Raw genomic sequence first — 23,269 nt, 5'->3', positions numbered from 1 at the left:
ACTTTAATTTTTTTATACTTTTTCATTTCAATTTTAAAACATCACCTATAAAGAACTTTAATGATATTCACACACAAATTCATATAATAGCACATGAAAGCGCCGTTGTGTGTATTGTATATGAACTGCTAGTAATATGTGTACAAATCTTCTAGACTGTAACAATTATTATGTGATACGAAATTTCTATTTGATTACTTGTATTGTGATTGCTACCAAATTGATCAAATTTTTTAAATTTTTTAGTTATTATTAATACATAATAATTCATAGTAATTAATACGTAATAGTAATAACTTTCGCTCAAAATGTAGTATATTAAATGTTGGAATGTTTAATAGATTATTATAAGATTTGCCATATTTGCATACTTGTATAAATGCAACATAAATCAATGCAAGAATAAAAAGCTGTAGTTTTTTTATGTAATGCAAGAATAAGAAGCTGTAGTTTTTTATGTATCTTGAAAAAACAAAGATATCGACCTAACTAAATATAAATTTTATCAAATTCTTACATTAATTTAGAAACAGATTATTGATACAGATGATAGATATTATTGTTAATGTATTAATTTTTAAATAAATATCAAAAGACAATAAAAGGAATAAAATAAGGAATTGCAATAAGGAATTGCAAAAAATAATTTACATTCAATATTAGAAAGTTATTATAAGATGTTATTGTTGGACAACAAATACGATAGAAAAATTGCAATGGAAATATTTGTAAACAGAAGTACGATTTATATAATTTAAAGTGCAATTAAAAATTGTAAATAATGATGTAAGTAATGGTTTATATTTATAAATTTATGTATCGAAATTATACATATTTTTTAATATTTATAATAATGAATTTTAATATTTGTATTTAATGAATGGAAATGATTTGAATATACTTAATAACTGACAAATCCACAAATGTATATTGTACTTATATATTCTATGTATCATATTCAAAATTAATAAAATTTGCATTTTGTTCTAATGTAGCTATATTATATTATTTCTTAGTAAAAGAAAAATGGATAAAAATTCTTTAAACTTTTACAAAGTCTTAATAAAACAAAAATATAATATACTGATATAAACTTTTCTTAACATTATATTAATATTAATATTATAAAATAAATATAAATACAGTTATAATAAAATAGAAACGAATTTCAATGTTGTCAAATGTTAAATTTTTATTCTTATTTCTCTATTGTAGTAGTAGAAATTATATATTTGGCTATCATTTCTTCTCTTACATTTCTTTTTTTTATAATCTTAACATAAATATAATAAAATCTTGAAACCTTGAAAAAAAGTCTGTTATTAAAAAATTGACATATATAAAGACATTCTTATGAAAGTGGTCATCACTTATAAATGCTATCGATATGATAAGAGTGCATAGTTTCTATGGATTACAAAAAATGATTAATATGTATATCTTCTTGAGACAGATTGTAAGGAAATATATATGTGGATTATTAATATAAATAATATATCTAATTATAATTAATCTTTCTTCTTTGGTTTTTTGGGATTACGTGAACGCGATTTTGCTTTGCATAGTGGACAAATTGGTGCATTTCTGTGAATTTGTTGATGGCATGAAAGGCAAGACTTCATAGGTGGTGGTTGTTGCCTGTAAGACAGTGAAGGTAATATTTTTAATAATAAGAACACAATAATAATAGATATTTAAGATTTCTAGCTTTATACAGAAAAAATATAATAAGGGGGTCGAGATATACCAGTGGTACCTGAATGTTGGAGCTGGGGGCCCTGGAGCTGGTGGTAACGGCCTAGGTTCAGGTTTGCTTGGACCCTGAAGGGGTTGTGGAGCTAGAAAAGGTGTTGAACCACCTGGATGTCCAGGATGGTGTAATCCGAGCGGCGGTAATAAATCGTCACTTCGTACTTCTACTCTCCATTCCGCCTTTTGCATCGGCCGTTCAAAGTAGCTATGAACAAACCGTCTACACAATAAAAGTTTGACTTAGCTCAGTCTGTAATTTCACTCTTCATTTATTAGCTGGATAGCTGAAGTAGATGTATTCTTCAAGACAAGCTTAACAGCATTGAGCCTAATTAATATACTTACTCTGGAGAGATAAGATCTGATTCAGTCTCATATAATTCTGGTAATCTCTCCAAACCTAAAAATTCTCTACGCATACGATCAATATCATGTTTCAATGGCTGGTAATCATTATTATGAATCAGTTTTGCAGTTTCTCTTGCTCTATTACGTGCTTCTTCTGCTTGCTTGATTACCGACTCCATCTAATAAAATATAAACTCTGTTAGCAACAAAAAAGAAATTCTATATAATTTTATATTTCGTATAATGCTATTCTGTCCTGTTTATTCCTAGCAAAAAAAAAGCAATATAAATTTACTGCATTAATGTCTGCATGTATTTGACGCAGCTCTTCTACATGTGCCATTTTCTCCTGCATCAGCAAATCCATTTCTTGTTTATATTCTAATAAACATTTCTCCTCTTGCTCAGTCTGTTCCACCTCTTGCAATATTCTCTGTTTCAATTTCTCCAATTGAAGAGTTTTCGATCTGGAAAAACGCAAAGAGAATTATAACAAGCAAATCAATTTTTTATGCATAATATATATCAGGAAGATATTACATATCACATACCTAATGTCCTTCAAAGCTTCCAGCTTGGCGAAAATTACTGCTGTCTCGGGCGCTGACATTTCGGAGAAACTAATCTCTCTTATTTATCGTTATGAATTCTGTGAACTTTTGTGTAATTTCTTAATTCATTGAATTCTTTCTCTACTGTATCGGAGTAATTTGTACGATCGGAAGAAGCGTACGCATATGAAAGGAATTTTATGTAAAATTACTACAACTGTGTAAATCGATCGTAGCGTTTCGGATGATTTTACAAGACGATTTGATAGAATCGATTTGACTTGACAGGCTATCATAAAAACACGGTGTCCGCGACAGTGTTTCATTAGTTATTTTTTCATCTACCCGCGTAAGAGATAGCGAACTTCGAATCTCTCCGAGATAAACGCGAATGCGCCATCTGGGATGCTGAGATTTGTAATCTTGACAGGCGCTTCGATTCAAAATTTTTCTCACGAAAATGTTCAATCACAAAAAAATATATATATTTTTTTTCTATAACATAATTATTATACAATAATGAACAAATTACAAAATATATAATATAATTATCAATTATAAAAAAATGTAAAGAACTGAATAAGTTCTATATCAGGCAAGTAATATTTATTCTTTGTCTCTCTCTCAAGACGCATTTCAAATTTCAATTTTCATTAAGTGATGCATTTAATGCAACGAAAGTTTCGAAGCGTTCAATGTCCAATCAGAGTGAAGAAATCTTCGCTCCTTTCCTTCTAGTGAAACGAATCGAAACTTTCACGAGTCCAATGGAACGCTTCGAGCGCAAGATTCTCCGTTCCGATTGGTCCATCGAATACTTTGAAGTGCGCCTCAAGTAATTACACACAATTGATGACAAGCGAGAGAGGTCGCGTTGGGCGGCGCGTGCGTGACAGTCCGCGGATTGCGCATGCATGCTTCGTATCGGCTTTGGAGGGGCGTAGAAAGGAGGCCATATTGTACAGTTGAATTGAAAGAACGAAAATAATTGTATCGCCGTTGCGTTCGTTTGCTCACGTCCGCGCACCGCCCTTGGGTCGCCTCTATTTTTGTCTCGTATCGTTTTGCGCGACGGCGACATTCGCCCGTGGTCGCGTGCCGCGACAGCTGACACAAGAACGACGTACGGGAGCCAATCGGCGGCTCCTGTGTGGCCTCCTGTCTCTTTGTATATAAGCCATACACATCGCGCAGTAGTACGGTTCCGACAACCCTAGGGGTATCCGACGTCGGCTTGTTGAAAGGTGCTTGTTGCTTGCTACGATCGAGATGGGCACTCGGGACGACGAGTACGATTATTTATTTAAAGGTAAATCTTCTCGGCGCCTTCCTTCCTCGCTGTCTCGATGTATACATTCGAGAGAATGCTTTCCCGACCCATCGGTCCCCCATTTCCGTCGCGGTAGTGCTCGTATGTCGTACGTCATTTCGCACGGACGTAAACGATGGCCCGTCGTTACGATGACATCAGAGCCGATGACCCATCGTCGCGCGGAGAGGCTACTCCTCCCGCGATATCTCGCATCGCGGCGTCAACGAGGCGACTTCCCCGTCGACGATTCACCGCGTTCGCCAACATCTCTTCTCGAGATGCCCTCCCCTGACTCGATTTTTTTATTCTTCTGTAAAACGCCCGCGGATCTCCCGATTTATGCATTACGTATGTAATTGGGCGAGTGCGCGCGTTATACATGTGTGTATCGAATATAGACGATGCATGATTGCGTGTCCGCGATATTTGCTAGTACGTGTGTACGTATATATGTATATTTGAGAGTGAGTGCGTGCATGTGTCCCCCCCCCCCCGTACGATACATATGAATTTTTTTCAACCTTGTCATTTCGCAAAGTCCTGCATTTTCGGAAGTCACGGAAGAGAGAGAAAAAGATAATGAAAATTATTCTAAATGCTATTATATTATCAGTTTTTATCAGTTGGATTTATTTTTTTAATCTTTTGCTGTTAATTTTTCGTAGTTGACGTAAATTAGCAACGTAAATTATTCTTTTTCTTTTTGTTTTGAAGATATACATTCTGATTCGATTATTCAGCATTATTATTCCATAGGATACTTTTATTACATTCCTTTCTTTCTCTCTCACTCACTCACTCACTCACTCACTCACTCTGTCAATCTTGACCCTTGACTTGATAAAGATATAATGTGATCATGTACATTTAGATCTGTCATTGTCGTGATCTGAAAATACACAGTTATATCATGTATATAAATTATGTTACTCCTTTTGGTTATTTATTAGTATTATTATTTATTAGTATTATTATTTATTAGTATTTTTATACATATATATATTTGATATAAAATTTGATTTATAAATTATATATATTTTTGATATATATAATATTGTATATAATTGATTTTTATATAGCTGAAATTTAAAAATAAAAGTGACATAAAACTCTATTCTGAATTTCTTTCTAAGCAAGAATTAAAATATTACCATTATTACTATTAAAATATTACTACTATTATTATTATTATAATTTCACATACAAATACATAATCTATATTGTTTATGTTACTCAGAAATTACACAATAGGATATATTGACTTTACACATGTACATGCATGCGCATACACATACGCACACACACACAATACATTATATTTATTGGGTGTATTATATAAAATATTTAAGTTTTGACATTCTTTGGAACATGTGTGAAATAACAAGACTTAATGATGTCTCTGTTTGTTTGCTTTATTTTTTTACAGATGTCCAAATGGTAATATAAAAAGAATATATACACACACATATGCACTAATATAATCATGATAAAACACTGATTCATTGATTCATGACTTCAGAAACTTTTTCAGCTTTATAAAGATAAGAAGTATCGTCCTGCATATTTATCAAATTATTACTTGTAAAGTTATTTAATTTTTGCACCTATCATATAAAAAATTGAATGCTAATTTTCATTATAATCTTAATAATCTTAAACTTAATAATCTTACAGAATTTTTTAATAATAATATTTAAGTGTTTTATATATAACTTTCATATAATGAAATTAAATGACAATTTCTTATTTTGTTTAAATAATAAAATAAAACTTTTTCTGTTTTGTAGTATAATATATTTAATTTTGATTATATATTTCTTCCCCTGATAATATATAATACTCTAAAATTTCGAATTATTATTATCTTTATCCAGATAATTATCATAATGATAGCAACTATATATGATGCTTTTTTATAAGAATAAGGAATAATTTTTTCTCTTGATGTATAAATTGATATACAAAGTGAAAAAATAATTTACTATCTAGTGATTATAATAAAACAATTATCACAATAAAAATTAACATATTAAATTTGAATTGTTTAATCAATTCTCTCTGTACTTTCAGTTGTTCTTATTGGAGATTCTGGAGTAGGGAAAAGTAACCTTTTATCCCGATTTACGAGAAATGAGTTCAACTTGGAATCAAAGTCTACTATCGGAGTCGAATTTGCAACGCGTAGTATACAAGTAGACGGTAAAACTATTAAAGCTCAAATTTGGGATACAGCTGGACAAGAGCGTTATCGTGCGATCACTTCTGCGTAAGTTTAAATTTCCATTCTCTGTGTCACATTCAAAAAAATATAAAGACAACAATATGTCATACAATCAAATATTTTAATATCATAATATATTATAATATAATGACTTGTGATATTGTGCAAGTCATCATTCTTTTATATATTAATAAAAATATAAAGACAGCAATATGTAAAATAATCACATATTTTAATATTTAATAATATTATAATTTAATGACTTATAATATTGTACAAGCCATCATTCTTTTACATATTAATAAAGATATCGATAGACTGCAAAAGGAAACATTTTTTAAATCAAATAATAAAATATTATTAGAATTGACTTTCTTATAACAATGAATTTAAGTTATTGTTATATTTGAGCATTTTTAAATATATTTTTTTAATTAAAGTTTTAACAGTAAAATTTGTACTTATTAAACTCATAATTATAAGTTGAAATTAAATACATGTTTATATTATTAAGAGAAACTTAATTTGCCAAAATTGTTTGCATTCACAATAATATATATTAAAGAACTCTGAAATTAGGCAATTTTTCATCCATTGGTCTAAAATATCGCCTATTTAGAAAAGTATGAAAAAGTAAGAAAATAATACAGCTGAAAATAGATATTTTATTTCATATACAATTAGCTCGATATTCGTTATCATTTTGATATGAATATTAATAATCTCTTTCGAATTATTAGATATTATCGCGGAGCAGTCGGTGCACTACTTGTGTACGATATTGCGAAACACCTGACGTATGAAAATGTAGAAAGATGGTTACGAGAATTACGGGACCACGCTGATCAGAATATTGTGATCATGTTAGTGGGAAATAAGTCAGATTTAAGGCATTTGCGTGCTGTTCCAACTGACGAGGCTAAGGCGTTTGCCGAAAGAAATGGCTTGTCTTTCATTGAAACATCTGCTTTAGATTCTACTAACGTTGAAACAGCATTTCAAAATATATTAACAGGTAATTTTTAGAATAACACGATAATGAAAGATTTTAGGATTTTATTCGTGATAAGCAAATATGAATATAAAAGTAGCATACATTGAATTGATTATTGAATAGAATTTAAATAATGATATTATATATCATGAAGTGTATGTATGTACACACATGTACTAATTATATTTACATGGATATATATATATATATATATATATATATATACAATTGATTAATATATAATTATAAAATTATTACAAGTATATATAGATATATTTGTTTTTTAAAATATCTAGTACAGATATACCTTATGTTATACCTATATACCTATATACCTTATGTTAAAATTATTAAAAATTCTGTTTCTACCTGAAATATTATAAAATATTTATTTTGAACACATATGAAATATTTATAATATATATTAGGTTTTAAATTACACGCGAATGTATTTTGTAACTTTATTTAATACAATTCTTTGTTTTTGCAGAAATATACAGAATCGTATCGCAAAAACAGATACGAGATCCACCTGAAGGTGATACAATCCGGCCACACAATGTAGAACAAATTGAAGTCAAACCAACGATGAATGCTGAGGGAATGCGTAAGCAGTGCTGCCAGTGACTCATCTTGTTGCTTATTAAAATGTGTGTACACGCAAATACGGTATAAATATCACGGAAGTACAGTTGAATAATATCTAATTTTTAACGAAAAAAAATTTCGTTTATGATGCAAACAGTTTTTGGAATGATTATTTTGTATGATAGGATAGATTTACTATAAGGAAACACTGTGGTTAGCTTATTGTACGTGTTAACTTGATTGTAAATTGAATTAATTTTAACATATATCAAAATTAAACATTGCTAAAGATATTTCTATCATGTTCTTTTTATTTCATTATATAATTTGTATTCTATATACTTGCTAAGTCAATATTTTAATAACAAAATATTGAAATTTTTATCTATTTCTATCATATATGTATATTATAAAATCTTACACGTTTAATTTTTTAATAAGAAGATAATTAAAATATTAAAAATTATTTATTGCAGAGAATATATTATGTAATTTATACAAGGTATTTCAAAACCGTTGGACGACTTGTTTTATTCATATTCCTTAACTATTTGAAATTGATATTTTTACAACAAAAATATATTGAGGTAATAATTTTTGACTAATTAGAAATTTACAGTAGAAGACTTGTCATAAATTAAAGTTCAAGAAACCAAATGAGTGATAAAAAAATCATATTTTATAATTAATATTAAGTACCTTTTAAAAGACTCAGTATGAATATTGTAAAAAGTATACATAATATTGAAAATTAAAATACTGTGATAAATAATTTTTTTTCATCAAGAAAAAATCGACTTCGAATTGATTAAATCTTTGATGAAAAGGAAACATCCAATGGTTTTTGAATATCATGTATGATTAGATCAAGTGCTATGTAACAAAATTTTTTAGCAAAGCAGTAAAAATAGAAATAATATTTATGTCCAATAATAAATATGTATTACACTGAGGTGCGTTGCAAATCATCTAGAATAAAAAATACAGTCCACCAATATAAATTTTAAATATAAATTGTTCTCATACACACACACACACACACACACACACATATATGTATGTATTTATGCATATATATAAATTTTAAAATATCTGAAATTAGAAAATATCGAAATATAGTATATTAGTTAAATTAATTTAATTTTTTTATTTTTAATTTTTTATATTTCTTTATTATAATCATAATATTTTAATATATCGATGTGTGTATACACACATGCACACACACACACATACACAATACGATGTATATTTGATGTATAGATGAATATATAACATTTCCTTTCGCTCTTACACTTATTAACATTTTCCTCCTGTTTTACTAATTTTAGAAATCATTGTACTTGATGGTTGACACAAAATAATTTTAATTCTCTTTTGTAATTTGTTTAGAAATTGTGAAGTGAAAAAGAAAATTTATAATAAGATTTAATATTGAACACATATATATATTAAATGTTTAATTATTATTATAATCTATAAAGTTTTTTTATTTAAAATTTCTTCAATAATTGGATTTTAAAGCTATGCTATGCTCATGTAAGACTGGTTATATTGTAAGCTTATTTATTTTTGTTAAACTATTTTCTAAATCTTTTGAGTTTATAATTTTTTATTGATGTAATACATACATTTTTTCGTATGAATTATTTGTATTTGAATAAAGTACATTAACACACTTATATATCTAAAGTATATTCAAAGAAAGCAACACGAAAAAGATATGTTAAGCATTAAAGCCAATAGTAACACATAAAGTACTATTTATATGTATTAGATAATTATATATTTCTGATAAATTTACCTTGTAATTTTATTTATAATGTCATCTTTATTATAAATCTTTATTATAGATCTTTATTATAAACAAATATAGAATAAGTGAACACCATGTGAAACAATTAATAATTGTCATTTATTAAACATTCCACTGATCTTAAATACATTTACTATTTAGGGTTTAAGTGCTATTCTATAAAGGAGTATTTGATTTTATTTTACAGAAGCAGTCATATGGAGGAGAGAAAAGTGGAGGTACTAGCTGATGGTAGATATAACAGGTGCATAACAGAACAAGAGTTGAGATTACGTGCGCAAGCATGTAATCTTACATGCTAGAGGAGGTTTCATTCTACCATCCTTGCGAGAGAGAGGACATCCAATCAATTCATATGAGAGTATGCATTACATATTTGTGAAAATAATCAAGTAAGGATAAACGTGAAAAAAATTGTATAATGCTATAAGCGCGAATACAAATGTACCAGTCTTTGTTCGCAAAAAAATCATCTTTACTCTCTCTCTCTCTCTCTTTGTCTGTCTCTCTATCTGTCACGACATAAATTATGTTATAATAAATAAATGTTGTATTACTGCTTCTTTGTAATACATATATATATATAGATATATATATATGTATATATATATATATATATATATATATATATATATGTGTATATATATATATATATATATATATATATAAAGATTCTTCTTAACGCGTAGTATGATTGTGAGTATGTGAACAGTTTATGATCGTATATGCAAAGAAGCATCATGAATAAGTACTTTATCACACATGCACTGCATAGAAGAAACAAATATTATATATAAACAACAGTCTTACACGGCGTGATGATAAAAAAGCAAGAAATGAAAACAAATTATCCTTTCTCGTTGCTCACTCTCGGCTCTTCGTAAATAATGGTATACTAGCTGTATAAGCTTTTTGGGCACTATATGCTTCGGGATTATTTTATTTTTACACGAAGCTTTTCATTCCAGACTTGTTATCGGATAAAACTAAGAGAATGCGATTAAACGAAATTGTATAGTAGGCATTTTTCAAAATCTTAAAATATTGCTTTCTGTGTGGCTATATTGTAATATGTTATTGTCTCACACACGAGCTTTTATTGTATCCGAAATAAAATAAAGAGAGTGAGTAAAAGTGTTAATAAATCAAGATATCTACTTCTCGATGGATTATGTAAAAGATATCGATAATTTTCAAAAAAATTTATCACTTATATAATGATAATCTTTAGAAAGATTATTAAGAAAAAACAAGATTAATAAAAAATAATTATAGTATTGTGCGTGCGTTAATTTGATTTATAGTACGTATAATTTATATTATTACCATGAATTATATATATATGTGTATGTGTATATATATATATATATATATATATATATATATATATATATATCCATTGTAAGAAATGAGAAATAATATTTCTCAAAGCAATCTTAAAAATAATAAGATAATCACAAGTATAATTACTATTTAATATATAGCGGGCTTATTACTTTATTATGGACTATAACTCAGAACTGTAATGTGTATAAGCAATGTCAAAGTGACCATAGTTTTCTACAGATATCTTTTGATTTATTCTGTATCCTTAGGCTATACAAACTACAGAATACTTAGGGAGAGCAAATTTCTCCTTTATACACTAAGTAGAATAAATTTATACAGTTGAAAAATGATTTAAGATTTATAAGATTGTTTCATTCTCAGTTAAATACACACAGAAGGGATATTATATCTACAATAATATATAGATTATTATTAATAATGCCTTGTGTATTTCGTTATTTTATTAATAAAATATCAAATTTGCTTTTAAGACAAATGTTTGTAATGTGTGTATCCACAAATGCTTATAAATTGTGTAATTATTATTTTTATTATCGTGATAATATATATTTACATGAATTAATTACTGCTTCTTACAAAAAAATAAAATATATGTATATAGTATACAATGATTCAATAATCTATATTTTACAAAGCTGAATTCTTATAAAAGCAAATTGCAGTAGGTAAAAAAAACTTCTAAAATATAACTTATTATTGGATAATGTAATATTTTACACACTTTATGATACTATTAATTATATAAAATTATTTAATCATAATGTATAAGAAGTTATCAAAATCATTATATATATATATATATATATATATATTATATATATATATATATATATATATATATGTATACAAACTACTTTTATTTGTATTTCTCAAAAGATGGAAGAGAAAGAAAAAAGAAAAAAAGCTGCTATTGCTAATTGTATATTTTTAAATAGATATTATAAAAATATACAAAAAAGCATGTAAAATAAATATTTTAATGATTTATATTATTTTGTAAGGTATATATTAACAAAAGATACAAAACTTACTAATGTGGATTACCCACAAATATTAAAAATAATTTTTTTATTATAAATATATAATAAAAATATTTAAATTTACATTATATTAAGAATACAATAAAAAAGCAGGCTCTATTATTTTAAACTATTACTTACTTAAACAAGAAAGACTATAAAGGTGCAGATAAAGATGCTGGTTCTAAGCGAATAGTATTTTTCTGTGAATTAGCATGATTCTTCTGTCGCCATTCTATCCATCGTAATAATTCTGGACTTTGAGAAGCATCATTAAGATCATTTCGAGCTTCTAACTGTTGATAATATGCTTCTCGAAGTAGTCGAAAGGTCTGTACATTTTTGTATGGTAATTGTGTCATAGGATCCAAATATTTAGCAGGTAATCTACATATCAGACAAAAAATTTTTAATTATTCAAAATACGAAATTAATCTTGATATAATTTTTATTTGAAATTATTTTAAATAAGATTTTTATTTGAGTTTATTTATAAATAAGAAAATGTAAGAATATATAACCTTAAATATGAAGATAATTTTAAATATTTTTTTACCGTGTGATTGCACAAAGAGGTTTCAATGGAGGTCTCTGTTGTATAGATTTCTTAAACAAGTCTAAATATGACTGTTCATTTTCAAAAGTAATAAACGTACGTTCATAAAACGTTCCAGTTTCTTTAGCATCAATATCTTTTTCTCTAGTGGAAGTTGGTGGAGTTATATCTATAAATTCCTCCTTATTATCTTTTCCATCTGTTTTTGATTCTGTCTTACTGAAAAATATAAGATTTAATTAGAAATTTTAATTAAGAAAAAGAATAGTTGAATTTTTATCTCTTTTTTATGCATATTCTTATATTTTATTATTATAAAATATATATGTATATACCTTTCTTCTTTTAGGCAATTATCAGAACCTACATTGTTAGAGGCTGTATCTATATTCTTCTCATCATCACATTCAACATTAATTTTTTCCTCCTCATTTACATATGACTCAGATAACACCATGACTGGCATAGATAGCGATTGATACCTAATCATTGTTCCAACATGTGTCTTTCTCACAGATCTAGTAGTCTTTTTCTCACTTTCTAATTTTTGATACTTTTCTACAATATATAGAATACAATATTTAAAATAACATTATATATAATTTTTTCTCAAAAACATTCTTAATGTGATATTTTCTTTCCCTTCATTAACTTTTCAGAAAGCAATATATTTTGTAATCTATTTTTGTTAATTATTTGCAATCTTTCATTTAATTTGGTTCTAATTTTATTCAGACAAGATGTTTAAGGACATTTGTACTTTATTACATATACCTAACGATTTCATGTTAATTTCTTCTGTTTGTAAAGCTTCTTCTAATAATTCTTCCTGAGTTGGTTTCCATGTATTATGTCTTGTAACTTTTATCTTTCTTCTTTGATCTTGATTTCTTTCACGCAAGCGTTTTTGCGTAGCTGCTGATTTCGCCGCGGTAGAACGGCGTATTGATTTTCTTTCTATATGAAATAATATGTTGAAAGTTCTGTAGAGTTCTGAGAAGAAATATTTATGCTAAAATATTTTTATTACCTATGCTGTCTATTAAAGTTTTATCTTGCTTTGGTTGTTTAATCCTCTTTTCTTTGGGTGCTGATTGAGTATTTAATATAGGTTTAGGCTCTTTATAAGCTTTTGTTACTAATCTACGTTTCTTTTTTGGCCCTTCTTGCTCAGTATCGGAAACTGGTTCATCATTCTCATCGATACTAAAATCTGAATCTACCTCATCTTCTGCCTCATCTTCTTCCCTAAAATTTAAATGTTCATATATATATATATATATATATATATATATATATATATTATAAATTTTATATATCATACATGTTATAAAAATAATCACATACATGTAATCGTTATCTTGTTCCACTTCATCAAAACCACCATATGTAGTTTTATAGAAATCATCTTCTTCTTCCTCATTTAATAATCTTGCCATTTTATTGCCAGCATTTGCACGTTTTTGTCTTGTTGCAGCCATGATTATAAAACTTTTTAACTTATAACTTTTGATATAATATGTATTCTGTATTCGACTTGAGTTTAGAATTTGAGTAACATGCACAAAATATATTATAAATATTATATCACACACATATAACGCTATTGTTGGTAAAAAATTTCACTTAAACACTTGTCAAGCATGAAAATATTTTTTATACGCTTCTTTTCTACTTGAAGAAATTATTTATATTCATATAAAAATATACAAATTAGGTTAGAATATTGTGTAGGATCATTCTTGTTTTTAGTCTTTCAGTGAATTATACATTTACATATAAAGTAAAGCAAATTATATATTGTATTCAAACAAATTGTATTATACGTCGAAAAAGTATCACTAATAATATTTCGTATATTGATAGCTTATATTCTTCGGTTAAAATGCATCATACATTTTTCTTATTTTGCGTCATCTTTTATCTAAGAATTGTCATGTGTTCGAAAATCTACTCATCGGAATAGGATGACAGTTTGGTTGGCCAACCAAAAGGAGCGACAAAAGATTTCTTTATTCTGATTAGTCAGTCTCTTCACTCGGCGAATAGATTTTCGAACGCAATCATGACCTGATAACAATCCAAACTGAATTTTTTTTTAGTACACAATACGTAGATAAGATTTGATTCTGAATTAATTAAAGCGCTAGACTTGATAGGGTTATAAGTTGTTTGAAATAAGTGCAAAAAGAGTGTGGCACTGGTTGTGGCACTGTACAATTTACATATATATTATATATATATATGTAAGTAAATTATATATTATACGTAATTTACATGTAATCTATTATTTTTTTCTATATTTTTGCAATAAAAATTTTCAATGTTCTCACATTAATATCTAATTTTAATTGTTGAAATTATAATTAATAAATGTGCTATTATATATATATGAAACATCAAGTTTGCATATACATATATCTATATATCAAATATATATTTATAATATATATTCACATCATTTTAAATATATGTATTTACTATTTATGGATAATAAAAACAGAAATTTGTACATATATAAATATTAGATTTAAATATTCTGTAATATAACATAATATCTGATAGCTATGTATGGACATATTAATTATATATGTGCAGTATATAACTTATTTTGATTTATATTTCAACATATATCTGATGTAATTAATAAGTTTATTTTTTTTACTACAATGATATAATTAAAATTAACAATGATTTAAACAATTTGCACATTCAATCAGTATGTAACAATAATACAATTTTAATAAAATTTTAAAATTAATTTTAGAGTTAATACAATTTCAGAATTTTTAAATTACCTTTATAATGCTCCTCAGAGATATTTATCTCTTGTACTGTTCATTCTTTCTTATCAATATTATATATCTTACTTTTACAAATACAGCAGATTGTTATCTTATAAAACTTTGAAGGTGACTAAGTCAAATAAGTTGATAACAAAGTGACTGCTCCAAACATGGCAACTGTAGAAGAAACTTTAGAGAAATATATACCAGAGAAGGAATTAAATGAAGTAAAACGGATTTTGTATGGGCGTACATTATTGTAAGAATTTTTATATTTTATAAAAGTATAAAAATATAATTAAAAATTATATATATAATCTTAATTTAAAAAAAAGAAAAATTTATATTATGCACAGCATAGTTTTTTCATTATCATTAAGTATTGCATAAATTAAAGCAATAAATTTATGGCAAATATTGTTATTAGGCCATTATGTGATAAATGGGAAGATGAGGAATTTGAAATACAAGGATGGAGAATGAATAGTGAGATTATAGAAGAGCTTCGTCCCCCACGTCTAGTTCGTGTCGGATTGATACAACATAAAATTGTATTACCAACAACACAGCCCATTTTAAACCAACGAGATGCGATATATAAGAAAATTGGATCATATATTGCAAGAGCAGCTCAATACAACGTTCAAATTTTATGTTTTCAAGAAGCATGGAGTATGTGAGAGCTATAATTTTATATTAGTATCATAAATTTTATAATTTACATAATAATCAATCTATGACATTATTGCAGATATGCCATTTGCTTTTTGTACAAGAGAAAAGTATCCGTGGTGCGAATTTGCGGAGGCAGCCGAGACTGGTCCTACGACCATATTTCTATCTAAATTCGCTAAAGAATACAACATGGTAATAATATCGCCGATTTTGGAAAGAGATTCTGCCGATGGCGATACTATTTGGAATACCTGCGTCGTGATTAACAAGGACGGTAAAGTCCTTGGAAAACATAGAAAGAATCATATTCCTCGTATCGGGGATTTTAACGAGTCTACTTATTATATGGAAGGCAATACAGGACATCCTGTTTTTGATACACCTTATGGACGTATTGCGATTAATATATGTTACGGACGTCATCATCCATTAAATTGGTTGATGTTTGGTTTGAATGGGGCAGAAGTAAGAATCACAATTTATAGGTTTTATTAATGAAAATCACAACTATTCATACCTATTTACAATTTATCAAATTTTACAATATTCAAATATCTAGAATAAATAATCATTCTATATTTATTTTTAGATCGTTTTTAATCCATCGGCAACCACTCAAGGTTTATCTGAACATTTGTGGCCAATTGAAGCAAGATGCGCCGCTATAGCGAATAGTTACTATACTTGCGCTATCAATCGCGTGGGTATCGAGACTTTCGAACATGAATTTACATCTGGTGATGGGAAACCAGCACATAAAGATTTTGGAAATTTCTATGGCTCCAGTTATATTACTGCTCCTGATGGCACACGAACTCCAGGTTTAAGTCGGCACAAAGACGGACTTTTGATTGGAGAACTAGACCTAAATTTATGTCGACAAACGAAAGATATATGGGGATTTAGAGTGAGTATTTTATAAAATTATTAATGTGTGATTGTATATGCAGGATAAAGTACAAAAGTTTATTGAATTGATAAACTTTAAATGTATCAGGCATTAATATAACTTCTATAATTTATTTTCTATATAATTTAGTATTATAGTGTTTATTATTTCTATTACATACATATACGTAACGAATCAATTAATTTAGTATAATAAAAAATATCAATTTTTAATTTGGTTGAATATAAATATTATGTGAAATAAGAAATTGTTCAAAATATTTTATGAAATTTATATATATTCTTTATTTATATATTCTTTATTATATATTCTTTATATATTTCTTTTTTTCATAAAATTATGATATATAAATAAAAAAATATACATACATTTTAAATTAATTTCAGATGACTCAACGACTGGATATGTATGCAAAAAAACTTGCTGAATTCACGATGCAGGAATAAGACTTGGGGTATTTACAGAATATTTACATTATCTCTAATTTCATGAAATTTGTTATGATAATTTCATGATTTAATTGAATTTTACATTATAAAGATCCAACACTTTTATCAAAGGCTATAAACTTATCTACTAACATATTGAATACTTTCAATTTATAAAGTTATATATTTTTCTACAATATCAATGATATTTACACTATATAAATTAATTATGACATATAATAATTATGACATAAAATAGTTTTGACAGATTGTATATGTATATATATATATATATATATATATATATATATATATATATATATATAAATCGTATACATTATAAATTATAAATTTTGAAAAAAGTTATACATAATAAAAACTCAATTGCCAGAAACAATAGAAATATATTTCATAAAAATATTTTACTTTGATATCCAGTTAAATAAATTTCGTAAATTATCCAATATATTACTTTATATAAAAATGTTTAATATATGAAAATTTATATATAAAAAATAATGTTTTATATAGTTTTAATATTTAGCGTTTGTCCTTAAAAAGAATATGTTTCTATTTCATAAAGTCAATATATATAATAATCAATATAACATATATAACATATATAGTGTCTTTTATATAAATTCTGTAAATTTTTTATATTGTATATATTATTTTTTAGAAATCTTGTATATGTTTCTTTATAAAAATGTAAAAATGTAAATGTCAAGTGTAAGTATCATATATATATATATATATATATATATATATATATATATATATATATATATATATATACACACATATACATATACATTGTTTTTTAAAAATCTTGCATATTTCTCTACGAAAATTGATGTATAAAATGATGATTATGAAGATATATTAAATATATTTAATATGTATATATTTAAATTACGATATTTTTTAAAATATATATAACAATATATTCTAATTGTATTGTATTCTATTGTATTTTACTATATTGTATATTGTACTTACAAGATTTATACATTTGAAATATTATCCAACACAGCAGTATGTGTTTGTTTGCGATAATGTAAAGCTTCTTGATAAGCTTTCTTTACAGCTTTTCTATCTGCAGGTTTACGTGATTCAATTAACTTTGCTTCATCTACTTCCTGTGATACTCCGAGTTTTTCTAATTTTTCGCCTGGCAGCCATTGCCTGAAAAATTTGGTATTATTAAATCGAATATTTAATATTAAATTTGGCATTGTTAAATCGAATATTTTTACTATTTTTACTAAAATATATGTTTTTATGAAATGCGGAAAATTTTGCATAATCATATGAATTAAATTTATATTTTTGAAGATTATTTCTTCATGTAATTAATAATTTTATTGTACCAAATTTAGAATCTTTGATAATAAATACATTTAATAAAAATAAATAAATTGATAAATATTTTTTGATTGAAATAATTGCTTTTAAAATTTAATTGGATATCTCTTTCTATTCTTTCTTAATTTTTACGTTTTTATAATTTGATTTCTTGATATTTAATTAGTTAATATATTGTATCAATTCAAGATTTTTATTAAAGTTTCTCTAAAATTGTAAAGTTTTTTGTCTATTTATATTTTTGATGCATAATTCGACAAAATTATTTTCTATTTAATTATTTAATTGCAAGAAACTACTTATATCTCGATATTTTTATTAAGAATGTATGCTAAATGCAATCTATTATCAAACATTCATAGCATGTTCTTGTATTAAAAATTAAGAATTTTACCATGTGCGTTTTGTGTCAAAAAATAGTACAAGAAAGACTGGTTCTTTGTAATTGTCAGCAAGCGCCAAAACATCATCAGGCGGTGCAGGAATTGGAACTCCTTTATGTATAGTACCCCGGGGTGTATTAGGATCAATAATCAGAGCTGGATACCAAGGATATCCGCGACATTTAGCCCATACGAGTTGCAAAGCTTCTAAGCCAGTACTAGTATTTATTTGCTTGCTCTCGTTTTCTTTCTTTGTATCAGCAATTTCTTGTCGTTGCTTCTCCTCTTCCGGATCAGGAGTAGTAGACCTACTTGTGGGACAACTACTGCAACTTGATGATTGGCTTTCCCCTTCACCTATATCACTATCCATTGTTCCACTCCTAGAAATATTAATTAATCGAGTTACAAAAAAAAATTTTTACATATCTATTATTATATACTTATTACTTACATACCTATATACTTTAAAACTATCACTTTGTTTCTTTTTGTCATCTTCTGAAAGAAACATTTGCCCGCTTTTAGCATTACGTGCTCTAGCTTTACGCGTAAACAATACTGCTGTTCTCCTATTTACACCACCTCCACCAATCTCTTTCTCATTAGATTGCGATTCTGTTTCCAAGCGAGTACTACTACGATTAGATCGTTCTCTTTTTCTAGATTTAGAACCAACTTGTTCAGGTTCAATAACAGGATCAAGTTCAGGATAGTCTTTGCGAGCTTGATCTATCAAGGCTCCGCCTTGCTCTTTCATTTTCACTCCTGCCCGATAAAACATAGTATCTTTACGATTATATGCCAAACAATTGTTGACCATCAAATTAAAGTCAGTTTCAAAAGCGGTAATAGAATCATATTCTTGTTTTTCTAATTTTGCCTGTAACAAAAGAATATGATTGATATAATTATGGCTTATATTTTTAATAGATTTTGATAGATTTGTATTTTAGAATATCTATGTATATCTATGTAAGTATAACTATATAAATGTAACTATAAATGTACATAAAATAATTCTAATAATTGCCTGCATAGTAGAGAGATCCATAGGATGCGATACTATTTCGAGATAATCTGGAACTTCTTTGGTATTGACTGGTTGTCCAAATACATCGTTTACATCTTTCGCTTTTATGGCTTCTAATAATGTACGTAAAACACTTTCCAATGGTCGCAATTCAAACCATAAACATTTTTCTTTTCTGCAATCATTTTTTTGAATATGATATATATATAATTTTTTTATAATGTAAATGCCAATGAAAAGTATAATTTAAAATTTTTACTTTTATTCTATAGTTTAAAATTTATTGAAATTCAAAGATTAAATTTTCAAATCAATAAACTTGCATAATTTATTTCTTTATATAATTAAAAAATATTGATTGTCATTTAATAAGCGCAATTTCAACTTTGTGTCGCGAATACTCACACTTTGAATAATTCTTTCTTTAATTTCTCACGCTTTCGTACTAACTCGCACAACAATCGTGCACGCTCCAAATCTTGACGTAAGCATTGCCAATATTTAAGTTGACGATATAATTCTTCTCGTAATTCACTATCGTGCGTCGGCGAAGAGGAGTGTTCACCGAGCGGTGGCGGTCTGGATTGTGGATGGGAACTTTGCAACCTTCTAAGAAGTGGGACACCATTTCTATATTGTCGCTTCAGTGTCCAATAAGCAATAAGACGTTGTATCAATTGACTTCTCTTTGGTACTCCTTCAGCTAAACTGATTGACAAAAAATAATACATGTGAGGATAATACATTAAAGTATTGCTTTGTACTATATAGAATCTATTTAACTAATGTCCATCCCTCTACATAAATAAAAATGCGATTATTATTATTATTACCTAGCTATTTCTCTGATTCTCTCAGGTGGTATGGTAGGTATAGAAATAACAGGTGCTGACGAGCTTTTCTTGTTCGCTATCGCTCTTCTCCTCGCGTCCACGGGATTTGTAGAAGGTTGATAATCGACAGGTGTATGTGCTTCACAGTAAGCTGTTTTTTGTACTAGCATTGGTTCACCATTGGCAGGTTGCACTGTTCTCATACGCATACACAGACCAGCCTGCTGGGCACAAGTTACATGGAATGCTGCATAGCAGTTGCTCTTATGACATTGAATACACGCGCCTGCCCCTCTGCGTTTGCATACACAGCATGTAAGCTTCCAACGGGCCTGTGGAATACTCTCTATACTATCGATGGGCTCCAGAAAGACAGTGTTAGCGAATCTAACTTCCGGTATCCATAGAGCACACACTACATGTGCCCATGCTGCAGGACGATCGGTCTGTTTGAAAGCACCGCCTCTATTTGGACATAAAACACAGTCTACAGCCCTGGATGGACTCTGCAGACATCTTCTACATAACCATTGTCCTTCAGGTATATACGGTACACCGTAACAATCTTGATGGACGGCAAGATTACACATATCACAAAATAAAATGGCATTACTATTTTGACATTCTCCATCCATACAGATACAACAGACGGCATCTTCGTCCGCAGCAATGCCACCTCCGCCATTACTTTGTTGCTGAAAATATGACTCCTTTTCTAATCTGTCCATCAGTAGTTCAAATATATCAGGTTCCAATGCAGGTGTTAATCCAGAGGCTAGTCGTCTTTCATTTACAATAGAAAGCCATGCAGTGTCTTCCTCATCTAAATCATATTCCACTTCTCCTATATCAAAATGTTAATGTTATTTTTGGAATAAAAATATTTTGGAATAAAAACAGACTATAATAAACATAAAAAATAAAAATTTAAAACTAATATACTATAAGATTTCAATATGAGGTAATATTATAATATTACTGATATTTTATAATAATTTATTAATTGGAAGTTATAAATTTGATATTAATAATGTACATACAAAAAATTTGATAATAATTAGATTAAAAGATTTAATTAGAGATTAAAGATATTAAGATATGATAAATAATATATTATACATAATAATTATAAGTAATACTTTAATATTATAGAACTATTATTGTAATATCACAAAATTTGGAGAATATTATTTACCATCGAGTTCTTCACCACTACGTTCCATAAATCTAATGTAAGAATTTGGAAGTGGTTCTGCCTTTCCTAACTGATCTTCATAACCTTCTATCTCTTTGACTGTAGCAACAGGCAAAGTGCTAAGAATATTCTTATCTTCTTTTTCCTTTTCCAATAATGCAGCATTACTTTTTAAACCTTTTTCATCAAGCATACTCGAATCCATGGAAATTATAGGGATTGCATCTGAGATTGCCAGCTTAATTGATTTGTTTCCATCCTCCCCTATAGGATTTACCTTTAAATATATGTTAAAATATTACATATCAATATAACTGATTCTATTTAAAATATATATATTAAAAATTTTATTAAAAAAAAAAAAAAAAAAAAAAAATTATATATATATATATATATATATATATATATATATATATATATATAGAATTATAAGTATAAAAATAATCTAAGAATTTGTTATACAATTTTTATTACTATAAAATAATGATTAATTTATTCTGTCATAAATTTGATTCATTAAAGTCTCCCAAATTATTATTTGCATACATAATTTAAAAATCAATTTGACATTGAAACTAATATCATCTTGTAATTCAACCTTTACTATTTGTAGCGAGAAGAAAATTTGAAAGAAAAAAAGTAGCATATTCTAATAGAAAACAGAAACATGTTTTATTAATAACTGAGCAATACTGTTCGTACCAAAACAAATTTTGTTGCTTCTTGAGTGCTGAGCGTCTCGGTGTTCGTAGGACTCGCGCTTTCATTAGGTACACCTATTCTATTCCTGCCTTTTTTCTTATTAGACTGCGGTGTATTCATCTTCGTTCTAGCGTATATCTAACACATGTATCACCTGCCAAACAATTGTTTGCCAAACGTGGTTTACTGTGTTGCTTTTTGTGCGTTATGTTACATACAAATATCAGCAGCAATCATGAGTCTAGTAGATCGCAGCAGATCACAAGGATAGTCCTATTTCTCTCGCGAGGAATAACGAGAAAGCTAAGTAATAATACTATTATTACAATCTTCTTTTTCTTTACCGGATCGCTCGTCCGTTACGCGGTACACATTGTTGACGAACGGCACGATGTTTGAACGAGCGATCGTAAAACGACCGCTAAAAAACGATAGCTTTATTTCTTAGCCAA

General features: G+C 27.5%; 5 protein-coding genes across 11 annotated transcripts; 2 read left to right on the top strand and 3 right to left on the bottom strand.

Annotated features, from left to right (window-relative positions):
• Positions 1-1,314: 1,314 nt before the first annotated feature.
• Positions 1,315-2,999, bottom strand: LOC105248746 (zinc finger C4H2 domain-containing protein). 4 transcript variants are annotated; one of them, XM_011253700.2, is made up of 5 exons: positions 2,652-2,999; positions 2,396-2,567; positions 2,098-2,279; positions 1,748-1,972; positions 1,315-1,638 (listed from the first exon to the last, which is right to left on the bottom strand). In XM_011253700.2, exons 1-5 carry the CDS (start codon positions 2,708-2,710, stop codon positions 1,509-1,511), a joined length of 768 nt encoding a protein of 255 aa, XP_011252002.1. In that variant the 5' UTR covers positions 2,711-2,999; the 3' UTR covers positions 1,315-1,508. The 4 variants fall into 4 exon arrangements, with proteins under 4 accessions (XP_011252002.1, XP_011252004.1, XP_011252003.1 ...); XM_011253702.2 differs by having other exon boundaries at positions 1,748-1,957; positions 2,652-2,998; XM_011253701.2 differs by having other exon boundaries at positions 1,757-1,972; positions 2,652-2,996.
• A 558-nt stretch (positions 3,000-3,557) lies between these two features.
• Positions 3,558-10,060, top strand: LOC105248745 (ras-related protein Rab-11A). Of its 2 annotated transcripts, none has more exons than XM_011253699.3 (5): positions 3,558-3,960; positions 6,034-6,229; positions 6,925-7,199; positions 7,669-7,828; positions 9,770-10,060. In XM_011253699.3, exons 1-4 carry the CDS (start codon positions 3,921-3,923, stop codon positions 7,803-7,805), a joined length of 648 nt encoding a protein of 215 aa, XP_011252001.1. In that variant the 5' UTR covers positions 3,558-3,920; the 3' UTR covers positions 7,806-7,828; positions 9,770-10,060. The 2 variants fall into 2 exon arrangements, with proteins under 2 accessions (XP_011252001.1, XP_019882286.1); XM_020026727.2 differs by lacking the exon at positions 3,558-3,960 and adding an exon at positions 4,332-4,395.
• Positions 10,061-12,066: 2,006 nt separating this feature from the next.
• Positions 12,067-14,144, bottom strand: LOC105248743 (vacuolar protein sorting-associated protein 72 homolog). The gene is made up of 6 exons (XM_011253697.3): positions 13,855-14,144; positions 13,538-13,755; positions 13,282-13,464; positions 12,843-13,065; positions 12,508-12,726; positions 12,067-12,338 (listed from the first exon to the last, which is right to left on the bottom strand). Exons 1-6 carry the CDS (start codon positions 13,986-13,988, stop codon positions 12,107-12,109), a joined length of 1,209 nt encoding a protein of 402 aa, XP_011251999.1. The 5' UTR covers positions 13,989-14,144; the 3' UTR covers positions 12,067-12,106.
• Positions 14,145-14,328: 184 nt separating this feature from the next.
• On the top strand, positions 14,329-17,482 carry LOC105248772 (beta-ureidopropionase). 2 transcript variants are annotated; one of them, XM_020026720.2, is made up of 6 exons: positions 14,329-14,753; positions 15,420-15,552; positions 15,721-15,965; positions 16,045-16,433; positions 16,558-16,875; positions 17,265-17,482. In XM_020026720.2, exons 2-6 carry the CDS (start codon positions 15,464-15,466, stop codon positions 17,322-17,324), a joined length of 1,101 nt encoding a protein of 366 aa, XP_019882279.2. In that variant the 5' UTR covers positions 14,329-14,753; positions 15,420-15,463; the 3' UTR covers positions 17,325-17,482. The 2 variants fall into 2 exon arrangements, with proteins under 2 accessions (XP_019882279.2, XP_025264978.1); XM_025409193.1 differs by having other exon boundaries at positions 15,392-15,552.
• On the bottom strand, positions 16,655-23,226 carry LOC105248742 (peregrin). 2 transcript variants are annotated; one of them, XM_011253696.3, is made up of 9 exons: positions 22,818-23,226; positions 22,116-22,392; positions 20,921-21,761; positions 20,493-20,795; positions 20,088-20,262; positions 19,513-19,937; positions 19,066-19,437; positions 18,306-18,491; positions 16,655-16,833 (listed from the first exon to the last, which is right to left on the bottom strand). In XM_011253696.3, the coding sequence occupies exons 1-8, from the start codon at positions 22,935-22,937 to the stop codon at positions 18,311-18,313; spliced, it is 2,694 nt and encodes an 897-aa protein (XP_011251998.1). In that variant the 5' UTR covers positions 22,938-23,226; the 3' UTR covers positions 16,655-16,833; positions 18,306-18,310. The 2 variants fall into 2 exon arrangements, with proteins under 2 accessions (XP_011251998.1, XP_011251997.1); XM_011253695.3 differs by having other exon boundaries at positions 20,921-21,764; positions 22,818-23,225.
• Between the last annotated feature and the right edge of the window lie 43 nt (positions 23,227-23,269).

This window comes from Camponotus floridanus, unplaced genomic scaffold (genome assembly GCF_003227725.1).
Source record: "Camponotus floridanus strain SB8 unplaced genomic scaffold, Cflo_v7.5 scaffold25, whole genome shotgun sequence".
NCBI lineage: Eukaryota > Metazoa > Arthropoda > Insecta > Hymenoptera > Formicidae > Camponotus > Camponotus floridanus.
This window is presented reverse-complemented; position numbering and strand designations above follow the sequence as displayed.

Bases quoted from the DNA above. Each gene is read 5' to 3' on its own strand.
- LOC105248746 (XM_011253700.2), bottom strand. From the start codon at position 2,710: ATGTCAGCGCCCGAGACAGCAGTAATTTTCGCCAAGCTGGAAGCTTTG. The intron at 2,280-2,395 runs GTAAATTTATAT...ATATTTTATTAG, and splicing joins TACATGCAGACATTAATGCA to ATGGAGTCGGTAATCAAGCA. The intron at 1,973-2,097 runs GTAAGTATATTA...TTTATTGTGTAG, and splicing joins TCAGATCTTATCTCTCCAGA to ACGGTTTGTTCATAGCTACT.
- LOC105248745 (XM_011253699.3), top strand. From the start codon at position 3,921: ATGGGCACTCGGGACGACGAGTACGATTATTTATTTAAAG. The intron at 6,230-6,924 runs GTAAGTTTAAAT...TCGAATTATTAG, and splicing joins TATCGTGCGATCACTTCTGC to ATATTATCGCGGAGCAGTCG. The intron at 7,200-7,668 runs GTAATTTTTAGA...TTGTTTTTGCAG, and splicing joins ATTTCAAAATATATTAACAG to AAATATACAGAATCGTATCG.
- LOC105248743 (XM_011253697.3), bottom strand. From the start codon at position 13,988: ATGGCTGCAACAAGACAAAAACGTGCAAATGCTGGCAATAAAATGGCA. The intron at 13,465-13,537 runs GTAATAAAAATA...TATTTCATATAG, and splicing joins AACTTTAATAGACAGCATAG to AAAGAAAATCAATACGCCGT. The intron at 12,727-12,842 runs GTATATACATAT...TATATTTTTCAG, and splicing joins AATTGCCTAAAAGAAGAAAG to TAAGACAGAATCAAAAACAG.
- LOC105248772 (XM_020026720.2), top strand. From the start codon at position 15,464: ATGGCAACTGTAGAAGAAACTTTAGAGAAATATATACCAGAGAAGGAA. The intron at 15,966-16,044 runs GTATGTGAGAGC...ACATTATTGCAG, and splicing joins ATGTTTTCAAGAAGCATGGA to ATATGCCATTTGCTTTTTGT. The intron at 16,434-16,557 runs GTAAGAATCACA...ATTTATTTTTAG, and splicing joins TTGGTTTGAATGGGGCAGAA to ATCGTTTTTAATCCATCGGC.
- LOC105248742 (XM_011253695.3), bottom strand. From the start codon at position 22,937: ATGAATACACCGCAGTCTAATAAGAAAAAAGGCAGGAATAGAATAGGT. The intron at 22,393-22,817 runs GTACGAACAGTA...ATATATTTAAAG, and splicing joins AAGCAACAAAATTTGTTTTG to GTAAATCCTATAGGGGAGGA. The intron at 18,492-19,065 runs GTAAAATTCTTA...CAAATTTTTCAG, and splicing joins TTTGACACAAAACGCACATG to GCAATGGCTGCCAGGCGAAA.